The sequence below is a fragment of the Hyaena hyaena genome, unplaced genomic scaffold, assembly GCF_003009895.1.
Source record: "Hyaena hyaena isolate Hyena2069 unplaced genomic scaffold, ASM300989v1 scaffold_311, whole genome shotgun sequence".
NCBI lineage: Eukaryota > Metazoa > Chordata > Mammalia > Carnivora > Hyaenidae > Hyaena > Hyaena hyaena.
Window position 1 is genome coordinate 1,369,519 of NW_024080944.1, and position 16,521 is coordinate 1,386,039.

At 40.1% G+C, this 16,521-nt stretch overlaps 1 protein-coding gene across 8 annotated transcripts in view; it reads left to right on the plus strand.

Moving 5' to 3' along the window:
- Nucleotides 1-16,521, plus strand: part of ZBTB38 (zinc finger and BTB domain containing 38) — a 158,288-nt gene that overhangs the window by 119,227 nt on the left and 22,540 nt on the right. For 6 of the 8 annotated variants that reach the window (XM_039248540.1, XM_039248539.1, XM_039248538.1 and 3 more), the window contains one exon: nt 3,956-10,553. The exons of the other annotated variants lie outside the window; for them this stretch is intronic. In XM_039248540.1, coding sequence (XP_039104471.1) covers nt 3,956-7,540 — 3,585 coding nt within the window. In that variant the 3' untranslated portion in view covers nt 7,541-10,553. Of the gene's footprint in view, nt 1-3,955; nt 10,554-16,521 lie in introns of those variants that run through there. 8 annotated transcript variants of the gene reach the window in all.

Sequence of the window (16,521 nt, forward strand, 5' to 3'; positions counted from 1 at the left end):
AAAAAAAAAAAAAAAAGAAAAAAAAAAGAATAAAAAAAAGACCAGAAAAAAAAAAAAAAAGAAAGAAAAAAAAAAAAAAAAAAAAAAATTTAATAAAAAAAAAACAAAAAAAAATAAAAAACAAACAACAAATAAAAAGAAAAAACCAAAACATAAAGGGAAAAAAAGAAAACAAAAAATACAATTAAATTAAATACAATTAAAATTAAAAGAATAAAACCAAAAAAATAAAAAAAAAAATAAAAGAAAGATAAAAATAAAAGAAAGGAAAAAAAAAAAAAAAAAAAAAAAAAAAAAAAAAAAAAAAAAAAACAAAAAAAACAAAAAAACAAGAAAAAAAAAGAAAAAAAAAAAAAAAAAAAAAAATAAATACAAAAATTAATAAAATAGAAAAAAAAAAAATTAATAAAAATAAAAAAAATTTTACAAAAGAAAGAAAAAAAAAAAAAAAAAAAAAAAAAGAAACAAAAAAAAAAAAAAGAAAAAAAAAAAAAAAAAAGGAAAAAAATAAAAAAAAATTAAGAAAAGGAAAAAAAAAAATAAACAAAAAAACCAAAAAAAAAAACAAAAAAAAAAAAAAAAAAAAAAATAAAAAAAAAAAATAAAAAAAAAAAAAAAAAAACAACAAAAAAGAAAGGGGAAACAAACCAGGAAGAAAAAAAAGATAAAAAATAAAAATTTAAATTAAAAAAAAGAAAAAAAAAAAAAGAAAAAATAAAAAAAAAAAGAAACAAAAAAAGAAAAAAAAAAAAAAAAAAAAAACAAAATAGGAATAAAAAAAATTAAAAAAAATTAACCATACAACAAATAAAAAAACTCTCTCTCTCTCTCTCTCTCTCTTTCTCTCTCTCACTCTCGCTCTCGCTCTCAAATAAATTTTAAAAAGAGAGAGAGAGGCTGGATGAACAGCTGGTTAGTATGTCCTTTAGACCAGAGGGGGGGTTTTTTTGGCTTTAACTGCAGGAGTGATCTGTTAGTGTATAGTGAAATTATTTTAGTGAGTTGCTATTAACCTTTTTAAAATGAAACAGAATACATGACACACAATAAGGTTAAGTTTTAATTTAATTTAGATCCCTATGTAATAATGTACTATGTATTTCTTATATACTATTCTATCCCTTACTAGAATATTAGTTGGTAGGCCTTTCCAGGCTTATGGTATAAAATATATAGAGAAAGTAACAAGAACTAGGCTCTGGGAAGAACAGAGAGAAGATCCTTGAACCAGAACAAGAGACACTATGCCTTTAAATTGTGCTTATTTAGGAACCTATGACTAGGGGCGCCTGGGTGGCTCAGTCAGTTAAGTGGCTGACTTCAGCTCAGGTCATGATTTCACAGTTCATGGGTTCGAGCCCTGTGTCAGGCTCTGTGCTGACAGCTAGCTCAGAGCCTGGACCCTGTTCGGATTCTGTGTCTCCCTCTCTCTGACCCTCCCCAGCTCATACTCTGTGTGTCTCTCTCTCAAAAAACTAAGTAAACATTAAAAACATTTTTTTAAAAGGAACCTATGACTAGACTCAGTATATTTTTATTGAAGTATAATTAACATAGAGTGTTATGTTCGTTTCAGTGCATTGCTCAGTTCTCATCACATTTGGTCCTCTTCATCTGTTTCATCTCTCCTCCCCACCCACCTGCCCTCTGGTCACCACCAATTTGTTCTCTGGACTTAAGAGTCTGGGATTTTTTGTTTGTCTTTTTTCCCCCTTTGTTCACTTGTTTTATTTATGTATTTTTAACTTTATTTATTTATTTTGAGAGAGACAGATACAGCACAAATGGGGGAGGGGCAGAGAGAGGGAGCAGGAATCCCAAGCAGGCTCCGTGCAGTCAGCTCAGAGCCCAACACAGGGCTCGAACTCATGAACTGTGAAATCATGACTTGAGCCAAAACCAAGAGTTGGACGCTTAATCAACTGAGTCATCTAGGTGCCCCTCACTTGTTTTATTTCTTAAATTCCACACATGAGTGAACATATGGTATTTGTTTTTCTCTGACCTACTTCACTTAACATTAAACCTTTTAGATCCATCCATGTTTTTGCAAATGGCAACATTCATTGGCTGAGTAATATTCCTATGTGTGTCTGTGTGTACCACATGTACTTTATCCGTTAATCTGTCAGACACAGGCTGCTTCCGTATCTTGGCTATTGTAAATAATGCTGCAATAAACATAGGATTGTATGTATCTTTTCAAATTAGTGTCTTTATTTTCTTGGGATAAATACCCAGTAGTGGAATTATTGGTGCTGAGACAACTGGACAGCCACATGCAAAAGAATGAAACTGGACCACTTTCTTATGCCATATACAAAAAAAAAAAAAATTCAAAATGGATGAAAGAACTAAATGTGAGACCTGAAACCATAAAAATTTTATGAAACCGGAAAAATCCTAGAAGAGGGTACAGGCAATAATTTCTTTGACATAGGGTATAGAATCACTTTTCTACATATGTACCGAGGCAAGGGAAATAAAAGCAAAAATCAACTATTGAACTACACTAAAATAAAAGGCTTTTGCTCAGCAAAGGAAACCATCAACAAAACCAAAAGGCAACCTACCAAATGGGAGAAGATATTTTCAAAGATATACTTGATAAGGGCTTAATATCCAAAATATATAAATAATGTATACAACTCAACACCAAAAAACCACAAATAATCTGATTAACAAATGGGCAGAGAACCTGAGTAGACATTTTTCCAAAGAAGGCATAAAAATGACAGAAACATGAAAAGGAGCTCAACATCACTAATCATCAGGGAAATGCAAGTCAAAACCATAATGAGATATTATCTCACACCTGTCAGAATGGCTGTCATCAAAAAGATTAGAGATAACATGTTGATGAAAGGTTGGACAAAAGGGAACCCTTGTGCACTGTTGGTGGGAATGTAAATTGGTACAGCTACTATGGAAAACAGTATGGAGATTCCTCAAGAAATTAAAAATAGAACTACCATGTGATCCAGCAGTCCCACTTCTGGGTATATGTTCGAAGGAATTGAAATCAGGATCTTGTAGAGATACCTACAAATCCAAACCACAATGAGGCTAGACTCAGAGACATGCTTTCTTCATTTTTTAATTGTTTCTTTTTCGCGTGCCTTCACTACCTCACCGAGCTCTTTTTGAAAACCCCTACCTACTTCAGCTGTAATGAACAGGGAAATTAGAGAAAGTATGAGATATGGCCAGTAGCTTAGAGAGGCAGGGAACCCCTGGTGGCCAGACTTGGTCATGCAGCCTGAGCCCCTCCATTAAGAGCCTTTCAGAGCCACAAATTAGGAATGGCTTTGGTTCTTCTCTGAGCAGGCAATACCTCTGTATACAGGTACTGCTTACTTACGGAAAGCTTTTTCAAAAAAATCATCTTCTGGCTTCATAAATGATATTTGGATCAGGTCATCAGGGTTATCTATGAAAATAAGAGGTTTGTGGCAGGAGCATGGCATTGCTTAGCTCTAGGAGTTCAGTGCAACAGCCTTGAGTGACGATGAGACCCTTCACATTTGGGGTTAGAACCCTCCTCCTTCCAAATTTGGACATGTATATATCTCTACAGCTTTGGAGAATGAGCTCTGGGAGGATTTCCAACTATAACAACTATTAGCAATGGTATGAGAAACAGGCTGGGACGAGATCAAGATTTAGATTTTAATGTTGACTCCAAGTCTTGCAAGTAACAACAGAAGAATGAGACAAAAACCTGTATTTTCATACAAAAAAATGTTTTTCAAAAATGTTGAAAATTGTCTAGAAATAAAGAAACTACTTGTTGGGGCTTCTGGCTGGTTTAGTTGGTAGAGCATGCAATTCTTGATCTCAGGGTTGTGAGTTCAAGCCCCACGCTGGGCACAGATTTTACTTAAAAAAAAAGAAAAGAAAAAGAAAGAAACTAGTTTTGGAAGGGTCTCTGATCATTTCTCTCCTCTTGTTTCAGATGACAGTCATGTCCCTTTCCAGGGACCTCAAGGACGACTTGCACAGTGACACAGTGCTCTCCATCTTAAATGAACAGCGCATTCGGGGCATTTTATGTGATGTCACTATTATTGTGGAAGACACCAAATTTAAAGCCCACAGCAATGTCCTGGCTGCTTCAAGCCTTTATTTCAAAAATATCTTTTGGAGCCATACGATCTGTATTTCCAGCCATGTCCTGGAACTGGATGATCTCAAAGCTGAAGTGTTTACAGAGATCCTTAATTATATCTACAGCTCCACAGTTGTCGTCAAGAGACAGGAAACAGTTACAGATCTTGCAGCTGCAGGGAAAAAGCTGGGAATATCCTTCTTGGAAGACCTTACTGATCGCAACTTCTCAAATTCCCCTGGTCCCTATGTATTCTGCATTACTGAGAAGGGAGTGGTTAAAGAAGAAAAAAATGAAAAAAGGCATGAAGAACCTGCCATCACCAATGGGCCAAGGATCACAAATGCCTTTTCCATCATTGAAACCGAAAATAGTAATAACATGTTCTCTCCACTGGACTTGAGGGCAAGTTTCAAAAAGGTCTCGGACTCCATGAGAACCACCAGCCTCTGCCTGGAGAGAACAGATGTGTGCCACGAGGCCGAGCCTGTCCGCACGCTGGCGGAGCACTCATATGCCGTTTCCTCCGTGGCCGAGGCATACAGAAGCCAGCCTGGACGTGAGCACGACAGCAGTTCACCCGGTAAAACAGGTAAAGAAAATTGTGAAGCTCTCGCAGCAAAACCGAAGACGTGCCGAAAGCCAAAGACCGTCTCCGTACCCCCGGCTTCTGATTCAGCTGCAGAAAATATACCACCCCCTCCAGCAGCCAGCTCAGAGGTTAATCAGGAGAGAAGTCCAGAGCTGCCCACAGTTCTTCCTCATTCAAAATCTCCCAGCAATGAAGGAGATCTCCGTTTTTCCAAGGAAGATGAAAATAAATCCTCTGACGTCCCTGGGCCACCGACGGCAGAAGTCCCCCCTCTCGTGTACAACTGCAGCTGTTGTTCCAAATCCTTTGACAGTAGCACTTTGCTCAGTGCCCACATGCAGCTCCACAAGCCAACCCAGGAGCCTTTAGTGTGCAAGTACTGCAACAAACAGTTCAGCACCCTGAACAGATTGGATCGGCACGAGCAGATTTGTATGAGGTCCAGCCACATGCCTGTTCCTGGAGGAAACCAGCGTTTTTTAGAAAACTATCCAACCATTGGACAGAATGGAAGTGCATTTACAGGTCCAGAACCTTTGCTGTCTGAAAATAGGATTGGTGAATTTTCCAGTACCGCAAGTACCTTGCCAGAAACGGACCACATGGTTAAATTTGTTAACGGGCAGATGCTCTACAGTTGTGTTGTATGCAAACGTAGTTACGTGACTTTATCCAGCCTCCGAAGACATGCAAATGTTCACTCGTGGAGAAGAACATACCCGTGCCATTACTGCAACAAAGTGTTTGCATTGGCTGAGTACAGGACAAGACATGAAATTTGGCATACAGGAGAAAGGCGCTATCAGTGCATTTTCTGCCTTGAAACTTTCATGACCTACTATATTCTCAAAAACCATCAGAAGTCTTTCCATGCCATAGATCACAGACTTTCCATCAGTAAAAAAACAGCAAATGGAGGTTTGAAGCCTAGTGTGTATCCCTATAAACTTTACAGGCTACTGCCTATGAAATGCAAGAGGGCTCCTTATAAGAGCTACCGAAATTCTTCCTATGAACATGCTCGAGAAAGCAGTCAGATGAATGAGTCTGCATCTGGTCCCTACGTTATTCAGAATCCACACAGCTCTGAGTTACCGACCCTGAATTTCCAAGACCGCATAAACACCCTGACCAGCAGTCCAGCCGTCCCCTTGGAAACATCTGCACGCCAGGATGTACCCACTTCTGCCAACGTACAGAACGCAGAGGGGACCAAGTGGGGAGAGGGAACACTGAAAGTTGATCTCGACAATAACTTTTATTCTACCGAGGTATCCGTTTCTTCCACTGAGAATGCCGTCAGCTCTGACCTCCCAGCAGGGGTCGTGCCTGTTCCGTCTTTGAGTGGTGGCAGTGAGAACGCAGCGTCTGTGATCAGCTACAGTGGCTCAGCACCCTCGGTCATTGTTCATAGTAGCCAGTTCTCATCAGTGATAATGCACAGCAACGCCGTTGCCGCCATGACCAGCAGCAACCACAGAGCCCCTTCAGACCCGGCTGGCAGTCAGCCCCTGAAAGATGACAGCAAAGTCGAGCCTGACAAAGCGGGCAGGGGCGTCAGCAGACCCAAAAGCATTAAGGAGAAAAAGAAAACTGTGCCGTGTAACAAGGGGGAGATAGCAGAGGAGGCCAAATACGTCGCTGATCCTGGAGGGTCCCTGAGCAAAACCGCAAATGTGAAAGAAACCAGTAAAATTGAAACCTACATTGCAAAGCCCGCCCTCCCGGGAACCTCCACAAACAGCAACGTCGCGCCCCTTTGCCAGATAACAGTGAAAATCGGAAACGAAGCCATTGTGAAAAGGCACATCCTAGGATCTAAGTTGTTCTATAAAAGAGGAAGAAGACCCAAGTATCAAATGCAGGAGGAGACTTTGCCCCAAGAGAGTGACCCAGAAACCAATAGAGACAGCCCCCTTGGGCTCTGCCAGTCCGAGTGTGTGGAAATGAATGAAATGTTCGATGACGCCAGCGACCAGGATTCCACTGACAAACCTTGGCGCCCTTACTACAACTACAAACCCAAAAAGAAATCCAGACAGTTGAGGAAAATGAGGAAGGCCAACTGGAAGAAAGAACATGAAAACAGGAGTCCAAGCAGTAAGTGTAAGTACCCAGCAGAACTGGACTGTGCTGTGGGGAAGGCTCCTCAGGAAAAGGCCTTCGAGGAAGAAGAAAATAAAGAGATGCCCAAGCTGCAGTGTGAGCTCTGTGATGGGGACAAAGCCTCGGGGGCTGGCATTCAAGGAAGGCCCCACCGGCATCTCACTGCTAGGCCTTACGCCTGCGAATTCTGTGCCAAGCAGTTCCAGAGCCCTTCCACGCTCAAGATGCACATGAGGTGTCACACCGGCGAGAAGCCGTACCAGTGCAAGACCTGTGGGCGGTGCTTCTCGGTGCAGGGAAACTTACAGAAACATGAACGCATCCACCTGGGCGTGAAGGAGTTCATCTGTCAGTACTGCAACAAGGCATTCACGTTGAACGAGACCCTCAAAATCCACGAAAGGATCCACACTGGCGAAAAGCGTTACCACTGTCAGTTCTGCTTTCAGAGTTTTTTGTACCTTTCCACAAAAAGGAATCATGAGCAGAGACACATTTGGGAGCATGATGGGAAGGGCTATGCCTGCTTCCAGTGCCCCAAAATCTGCAAAACAGCTGCTGCCCTTGGAATGCACCAGAAGAAACACTTATTCAAGAGCCCGAGTCAGCGGGAGAAAGTCGAAGGTGACATGTGCCAAGAGAACTCAAATCCCCTGGAGAACCCACATGTCAATGATTCAGAAGACAATGACCGAAAGGATAATGTACAAACCATTGTTGAAAATGTCCTTTGAGTGGCGATACTTAGAACAATCTTCAAAGCTATAAGTTGGTGGGTTTGTTGTTTTGGGGGTGTTTTTAGTTAGCTGTTTTCTTCTGGTGTTTTTTTTTTTTTTTAAGTTTTGTTTTGTTCACACAATAGTCATGAAGGAGTGAAATGTAAAAAAGAAAATCTCATTTGTGAAAATTCCAGAAAAAGGATCCTAATATCTACTTTGGGTTTTAGCATTAACTTCATGCAAAGTGCACAGAAATGAAATAGCTGAATCCTCCAGTATCCCAAGTATCTTGTGGAAGCTTATGAAGTTCTTAGCTGTGGTATTTCTGCCAGTGGAAGAAAAAAAGAGAGTCTAATGTTAGCCTAATTTAGAACTTTTCTAGTAAGTGCTAATAGGAACTGGCTGCCGAGCTGTCTTTAGTCACTGGAGAAAAGGAGGGTCAGATATCATGAAAACACCATCTTCATAAATATGTGAGAAGGTAAATGAGCTATGATAGTCATTTTTCCCATCCAGCTTCTGCGCTATTAAAACTTGTTTAAATCAGTGGATATATAAGAAATATTTAATATTATAGCTGAAAATATGTGTGAAATTGAGTAACTTAAGTAGGACATTCATACATTATCTAGAACTACTTTTCTGCAACACAAGCCTTGTAAAATACATATATAAATCACTATGACTTTTAACTATCCATGTCCCCTGTAGAGAAATATAATGATGAGCAGTAGTTCTGCAAATATTGAGGACTGATGGAAAAATCAGTAGAAAGCATCTTGAATATGATTTAAGAGCATGTTGTATGCTTTTAGGTGGAATGCTGTTCCCTTGAAGTTACAGCTGAGCTACTACTAGAACTGGTCTACTCCAGGTACAGAAAAAAATAGGTCATGCCTTATCTATGGGGAAGAGCCCTCCCAGAATTTTTCTGTGATTACCTGTGCTGTATATTACTTTGCAGCGGCCACCTCAGAAAATAAAGAAGGGTCAAATTCTTCTGAAACTCCCTGCAGTCTTCCATCCATCACAAGGCCATGGATGTAGAGGTCTATTTCAGACAGACTTAATCAGTCTCAAGGGTTTAAGTTAAAACCTGACATGTCCCATTCCACTGAAGGAGTGTCCAGGAAATTTAGTGCAAACCATGCATATGCTGGTGAATTCCCAGGCACTTGAAAATGACAGAAAGCCTAATCCCTGTAATTATTAGCCTTCTTAGAGATTATGCAGCCCACAAGTACATGCTAGTATAAAACAAAAGGACATCAGAAAGACGCCTCCCACCTCACCCATTAATGACTTGAGTGGGTAAGAGGAGGCAATGACCTTCCTTGCCTCAAACAGTAGCTTAGTTTGGGGGAGGAGGGTTGGAGGAGAGATAGACTGTGGAGTAAGAAGATCCGTCACTTACTTATATGACTCAGAAGCATATCCCCAAAGCCAGATGCCTTGTCTTCATGTTTGCAGACATCTAGCTCCCTTGCTAAAAACCCACTTAAGTGTTTTCATGTTCTTTTATGCTGCCCCACACCATCACATTGCCCTCCAAGTCTAATTGCCCTGTAGGATAGATATTCCATCACGTGGACTAGGTTCTGGGAAGCCAGAACTCATCATCCTTAAATTTTAAACTGCCAGAATAGGAAGGAGAGAGAAAACATTCCTACCCTTTGATCACCAGTGTGAGCAGAACCTGGAACCTGGTTTAAGGGTGGCCTACAGCTATTCATGTTCATGGGATTTGATAGATGGAAGCCCAAGGTTATCCAAGGTTGCAAGGCCACGATAATGAAGAAGTAGTTCAAAGGACTCCAGTTTCTCTCTCCAAGTATTGTGATGTCTCCATGAAGAAGACTTAATGTGGGTTTGGGTGGGCAAGAAAGCAATTAAACGCCCAGAGAAGGACATGATCAAAGCTGACCTTTTTATACAGTAATATTTTGCTGTTAAGTAACCCCAATATTGCATCTGCATTTATCTTTCGTTGATCTACTTTCACTTACTTATATACAGTATTATGTAATAGAGGAAAATGGGGAAATGCAAGCAAATTCAACCTTATTTTATACATTGTATATATGTATACCTGCACTATTCATTTGGGTTTTGTCAAAAGAGATAGTCACAAAGGGCTTATGAAAATCATTTCTGAATTGATAATTAGAATACTGAATAGGCAATTCTGTGATCTAATTTGTTTTATCTCAATTGGGATTATTAATCAAAGGGAATTACTGTGTATTTCAGTCATTTTGATTTGAGGTAACTCCAAATATAAAATTATTACATGTGGTGATGTCTCCTAGCCCTTACATGTGGAAATTTTTTAAGTGGACTTGTATGCTGATAATTCTAGACCAAAGTAAATATGGCAGAATATTTATACATGAAAAAATAATTTTGCAAATATTTTCTATAATTGTATTATTCGTTTAAAATGTTGATAGCTTGTGTTAGTTTCAGGGAGGGGTGTATATTTTGATAAAAAAAATACTTGACTTTGTAATTCTGTATATTCTATACAATTTATAGCAGAGCCGTTTTAAGACAGCCTTGTCACATTTTTTGTTAATCGTGAAAACTATCATGAGTGATGTTTAAGTATGCATTGAGTACATAACGACCAACTAGAATTAAAGTAGGTGTAAACAGTGAACATACTGTATGCTGTACAAGATAATATTGTAATTTGCTGTTCTAGCATCTGTATTTTGGTTAGAAGATATTATTAAATGCAGATGTTAAGGGTTGGAAAAGTCTAATTTTATTTTTAGAAATAATGAATCTAAATTTGGTTTTGCTTGATTAAAATAGCTTATTCCTATGTTAAGTCTCTTAAATGTTTTAATGTTAATTCTTTTGTGCAGTCAAGCGGCTATTTCCTCTTTGTGAGTCACAGCATTGTTTCACATATCATTCATTTAATATATTTCTGTTCCCTTACTTGTTTACGTTCCATGATACCTACTTACATGCTTAGGACTCAAATGGAATATGCATTAAAAAAAAAAATGCAGAAATAAGAGAGATTGAAGTCTTCTTATCGTTTAATGCTTCGGCTAGGCCTGACCTTGTGATAAATCAGAGAGCATTGAAAGTGTTCTGTCTCCTCTACTCGTTTTCAGGAAACAAATTACACTTAGTACCAGGTATTTGGCAAGGTTCTTCCCGTGGGCTATTTCATTCAGGTCTTTCCCAACAACCATGGGAAGTAGACTTCATTACATACATTTTATAGGATCCCACGGCCAGACAGAATGAGGGTTCCAAGCCAGTGCTTCCTGACTTCAAAGCCCATGTTTCTGTTTTCCTCTCAACACCTTAGAGAAAAATGCTTAATGCAAACAATGGAGAGTGAGGTAAAGAGGCATGGCAAATGAGTGCAGTTTTAGGATGATAGCTGTTATAGTGATGGCCTTCAGGAGGCCGTATGGGTCTCTGCTTTCCCTGACACGCCACTGCTTTATTTTCTGACGCCTCTGCACACTGGGCATTTGGCTTCTCTTGTATGTTGGGATATTGCCTTATAAAATCATTTTTTAAATCTGTACATTTTTTATTTTCAAGAATATGGAGTAAAATTGGGGCGCCTGGGTGGCTCAGTCAGTTAAGTGTATGACTTTGGCTCAGGTCATGATCTTACCGTTACTGAGTTTCAGCACTGCATTGGGCTCTGTGCTATCAGCTTAGAGCCTGGAGCCTGCTTTGGATTCTGTCTCTCTCTCTCTTTTGTTCTCTCTCAAAAATAGATAAACATTACAAAAAGATATTAAAAAGAATATGGAGTAAAATTATAATTTAATGCCATTATAAGCTAGTATTTTTTCACATAAAAAAATGTTCCTTATCACAAACTATATTCCTAACTTTAATTATCTTCAAATGCATGCAGTTAGTCACAGTAGGTAGTGTGAAAGGGAGTGCCAGTGGCTCAAGCAACATAATCCGTCACCAACTCGGGGAAAATAACGCAAATTTCCAGTCCTACGAATGTCTGGCCAGTAGCATTAATTTTGTATTTGAAGGATAATCTGAACCAAATAAAAATCAAATATTTGATAACTGCTGTCTGCTGAAGCTAACTTCACTTATCTAGCAAAACAGATTAAATATTGAAAGAATGTGTAATAATTGAGAAAGTAGCTCAATTAAAGGCATCAAGACAAATTCTGCAAGGTGATCCTACCTGTACATATTGTATTAATTGCTTTGGGTTCTTTTACTCCTGTTTCTTGCCTTCCTCTTTTCTCACTACCCCCCAGTTTACTGGGTCCCACGCCCTCTGTCTCCCATCAGTTGCTCTTTGTAGAGGCAGTTTCCTCCATATCTGAGAACTCTGCATCTTCCTCCTCCCCAAATCCTGGCCAGCTATTAATCTCCTTTCTGGAGAGAGGAGCTCCCCTTGCCCCTTCTCACCCTCCCCAGTATACCTGCCCTTGATGCTGATTCTTCGAGTAAGGTGGTCAGTGAGCAGGTGAATTGGCTTGGTATGCAGTTTTTAAAATGAAACTCTCCAAATTCAGACAACTCCTGGAAGAACTGGTTATAGCAGAAGTGTGATAACATTTTTTAAGATTTTTTAAATTATGATTTCATTCTTGTGTCTAAGACCTCAATTCTATTTATTTAGAATGTTTTGCTGAGAAGTGAAGAGCACCTTTTCCCCCCAATGATTTTAAAAATTATGACTTCTATGTAATTGTAGGGGTCAGGATGTCGTTCCTGTTACAGGAAACTTTGGTATACAGAGATTTAAAAGCTGGAACAGTGCTAATTTTAATTTTAATTTATTCAAAATAAGTTTTACTTGGAATCTCAGGTGTTGTGTCCAGGCCAGAGCTATAGAGTTATGAGAGGTAGCCTGTGCCTTCAAGAAGCTGGAGTCTGGGGAAGGAGACTGATGAGCCAAGACATGATTACAAAACAAAACCCTGAGTCCCTAGGAGCTCAGAACCAGGGTGGATTATGTTGGGTTCTGAGAGAGGTGGCACTGGGCTGGGGCGGACCGAGCCTGGGCTTCCCAGTGCAGGTAGGAGCGGCTAAAACACAGGAGTGTGGGTGAGTGCAGGCTGTTGGGTGGTGAGCCAGGAGAGGTACACAGAGGACACACCAGGGCCTCATGGGCCTTGCCAGAGAATTTGTACTTCTGACACAGACTGATGATGGGGTAGCAGATGAGGACTGAGTGCTAGGAGGGAAGGGCAGATAGCCATTCTAGAAGGTCCAAGCAACATGAGAGGCCATGCAAGGGCTTCAACAGAAAGGAAATGATCTAATGTGTTTAAAGGATGACTCTCACTGCAGTATAGGGAAGAGACTGCAGGTCAGTGAAAAAAAGCCTCTGGGGCGCCTAGGTGATTCAGTCTTTTTTGTTGCTGTTTTTTGAGTGACTTTATTCATTTATTTTTAATTTAAATTCAAGTCAGTTAATATACAGTGTAGAACTGAGTGCTCATCCCAACAATTGCCCTCAATATCTGTCACCCATTTAACTCATACTCCCACCAACCGCCTCTCCAGCAACCCTCAGCTTATTCTCTGTATTGAAGAGTCTCTTAAGGTTTGCCCTCCATTTTTTTTCATCTTATTTTTCCTTCCCATCCCCTGTGATCATTTGTTGAGTTTCTCAAATTCCACATAAGAGTAAAACCATATGGTTACCTTCCTCTGACTTATTTTGCTTAGCATAATACACTCTAGTTCCATCCACATTGTTGCAAACGGCAAGATTTCATTCTTTTTCATTGCTGAGTAGTATTCCATTATAATATTATACCGTATCTTCTTTATCCATTCATCAGTTGATGGACATTTGGGCTTTTTCCATAATTTGGCTATTGTTGATAGTGCTGCTGTAAACATTGGGGTACATATGCCCTTTTGAATCAGCATTTTTGTATCCTTTAGATAAATTTCTAGTAGTGCAATTTCTGGGTCATAAGGCAGTTCTATTTTTAGTCTTTTGACTATTTTCCATACTGTTTTCCAGAGTGGCTGTACCAGTTTGCATTCCCACCAATAGTTTAAGCGTCCAATTCTTGATTTCAGCTCAGGTCTTGATCTTATGGTTGTGAGTTCAAGCCCTGCACTGGGCTCCATGCTGGGTGTGGAGCCTACTTTAAAAAAAAAAAAAGTAAATGAAGGATGACTCTCACTGCAATGTAGTAAAGAGACTATTTTTCTCTCCCTTGCAATATACTTTTGAAGAAATTATGTTGTTTATCCTGAAGAGTTTATCACAGCCTGGGAATTAGCAAGACAGCTTCCTAAGTTGGGTTATGTTCTTCCATCAGAGGCACATACTGAGATACTGAATGTACTTTGAAGGTAGATCTGATAGGATTTGTGAGTGGTCTAGGTCCCAGGAGGTGGGAAAAACAGAGAAGTCAAAGATGACTCCCAGGTTTTGGACCTGAATAATTGGAAGGATGGAGTCACCAGCAGACCACTAGATACATGGACCAGAAGTACAGAAGAAGGACTGGCTTTGAGTATGAAGCTGAAAGTTGTGTTTCATTCATTCAAAACATATTTGAGCTACATGCTGGGAATACAAGAGCAGACAAAACAAATCATCCCTGTAGCTTATGACCTAATGGGGAACACAAAAAGCTAACCAATTATAATTGTGATAAGTGCTGTGAAGAAGAGGTGCTATGAGGACATTTAATGGGGAGCTTAAGCTAATCTGGAAGTTCAAGGGAAATTGTCCTTGAGGAAGTACCTTTTGAGTGAGATCTGAAAGAGGAATAAAGTTGAAAGAGGAAAGGAACGCCTGGGTGCCTCGGTGGATTAAGTGTCTATCTAACTCTTGATTTCAGCTCTCAAGGTTTATGAGATCGAGCCCCGCATCAGGCTCCATGCTGTCAGCACAGAGCCTGATTGGGATTCTCTTTGCCTTCCTCTCTCTCTGTCCCTGCTCCACTTGTTCTCTCTCTTGCTCTCTCTCAAAATAAGTAAATAAACTTATTTTAAAAAAGAAAGAATTTCCAGGTAGAGGGAATAGCATGTACAAAAGTTTGCTTCTAGAGGGAACACAGTGCACTGGAAGCCAGTGGTGGCCAGAGTCCTAGAGAGGCGGGTCTGAAAGGGGACTGGAGGCTGAAAGCCAGACCCTGCAGTGCTCCCAGGTCATGCTAAGGATTCGGGTCTAATACTAAGAGCAACAGAAAGCCATTGGACTATTGGGACAAGAAGTATTTTTTACATCAATTTTGTACTGTGAAATGTCACTGTAGCTGAAATGTGGAGAATGACGTGGAGGACAATAGTGGCCACAAATAGAGCAGGCAGGAAGCTGTTGCAGTGGTCCAGACTGGAGATGATGGCAGCATGGGTTATGTTTTGACAGTGAAGAGAAGAGAGGAGAGAATGAGTGCTATTTAGGAGACAAAATCAGCAGAACTTGATATTGGATGGATATGGGGAAGTGACGGCTGGGGAGGGGTCAAGAATAACCTTTGGTTTCCTATTTGTTGACACTATGGGAATGTAAGATGTCTCCTATGAAGCTTGTATAGCAAAAGAAGACAGATTTCTGAAAAACACCAATATTTGATGTTTGAGATTTGATGAATTAAATAAAAGTCTGTAAGAGGCTGGCACGGAGAAGGGACTAGAGAAGTAGGAGGAAAATTGGAGGAGTGGCATCTAGGCAGCCAGAGATGGCAAACCTCTCAGAAAGGAGAGAGTGATCTATTGTGTCAAGTGAAGATAAAGCCGAGTAAAGAACATCTGGAAAGTGCCCTTTTGCACACAGCAACTAGAAAGTCACTGGGAGCGATATATTGGTAAAACAGTTAACCATCACCTTGGAGAGCAGGAAAGCTGGATTTATAGTGCTTTGCCAACGTCCGTCATATAAACACTCCCGCCGTGGATGATTTTAAGCTGCCAACATGATGTCACTGAACGGGGAGTTGGGAAGAGAGACCTCCAGCTGGCTCATGAGAGCTGGTATGAGCCTGCCCTCGTGGCTCAACTGGAGGATCTTGGCAAGAGCAGTTTCCGTGTGGTGCTACAGGTGGAAGCTGGTGGGGGTGGGAGGCAGATGCAGGAGCAGAGGGGAAGAGAGTGAGCAACGGTTCTTGTTTCAAGAAGCTGAGCTATGAAGGAGAGAAGAGAGAGAAAAGGAGCTGTAAGTGGAACCTGATGCTTGGAGTCCACCATGGGGGGTGGGTAGAACAAAGGATGGGGAGGCAAGAAAGTTGAGGGTATTGACAAGAGACTCAGTTGTAGCCAAGCACTATAAAGCCTGGGTTTAATTTATGGAAGTACAGACCTCAGTGTCTGATAGACACACACAAATGGAGGGGACTTCAAGGCTCTTAGAACTACTTTCATATTTGTCCCTCACCATCATCCTGTTGTGTTAGCAGTGATTATTGTCTTCGTCTGAAAGCTGTGGGCACAGAGCATAGAGAAGCTAATGGACCCATAGAGACAGGACCAGCACCTGTCAGTTTTTAGGACATGGTTCTCACCACCCCAGCTGACTCCACGTTGACTAAGAGATTTTTTGGAAGATGGGGGACTGGGACAATGATAGCTGCTGTGCTTTCCTCAAAATGAGTGTTTATAAGCTTGAGACTTGAATACCCTCAGAGTCCTATGTCTTTCTGGGATTTTAGGTTTGGGGTTTTTTGGGGATTTTTTGGTGGTGTTTTTTTGTTTTTTGTTTTTTGGGTTTTTTTTTGTCAATGTGTTTTTCTGTGCCAGTTCGTGCAGGCAGACCTCGTTTCATTGCACTTCACTTTACTGTGACTTACACTCACTGCATTTTTTTTTTACACATTGAAGGTTTATAGCAACCCAGCATTGAGCAAGTCTGTTGGCGTGTCTGTGTTACATTTTGGTAATTCTTGCAATATTTCAAGCTTTTTCATTATTTGTTATGGGGATCTGTGATCCGTGCTTACAACTCAGGGAAAGCTCGGATGAGGCTTAGCATATTTTTAGCAAAAAAAAATATTTTTAAATAAAGGTATGTACAT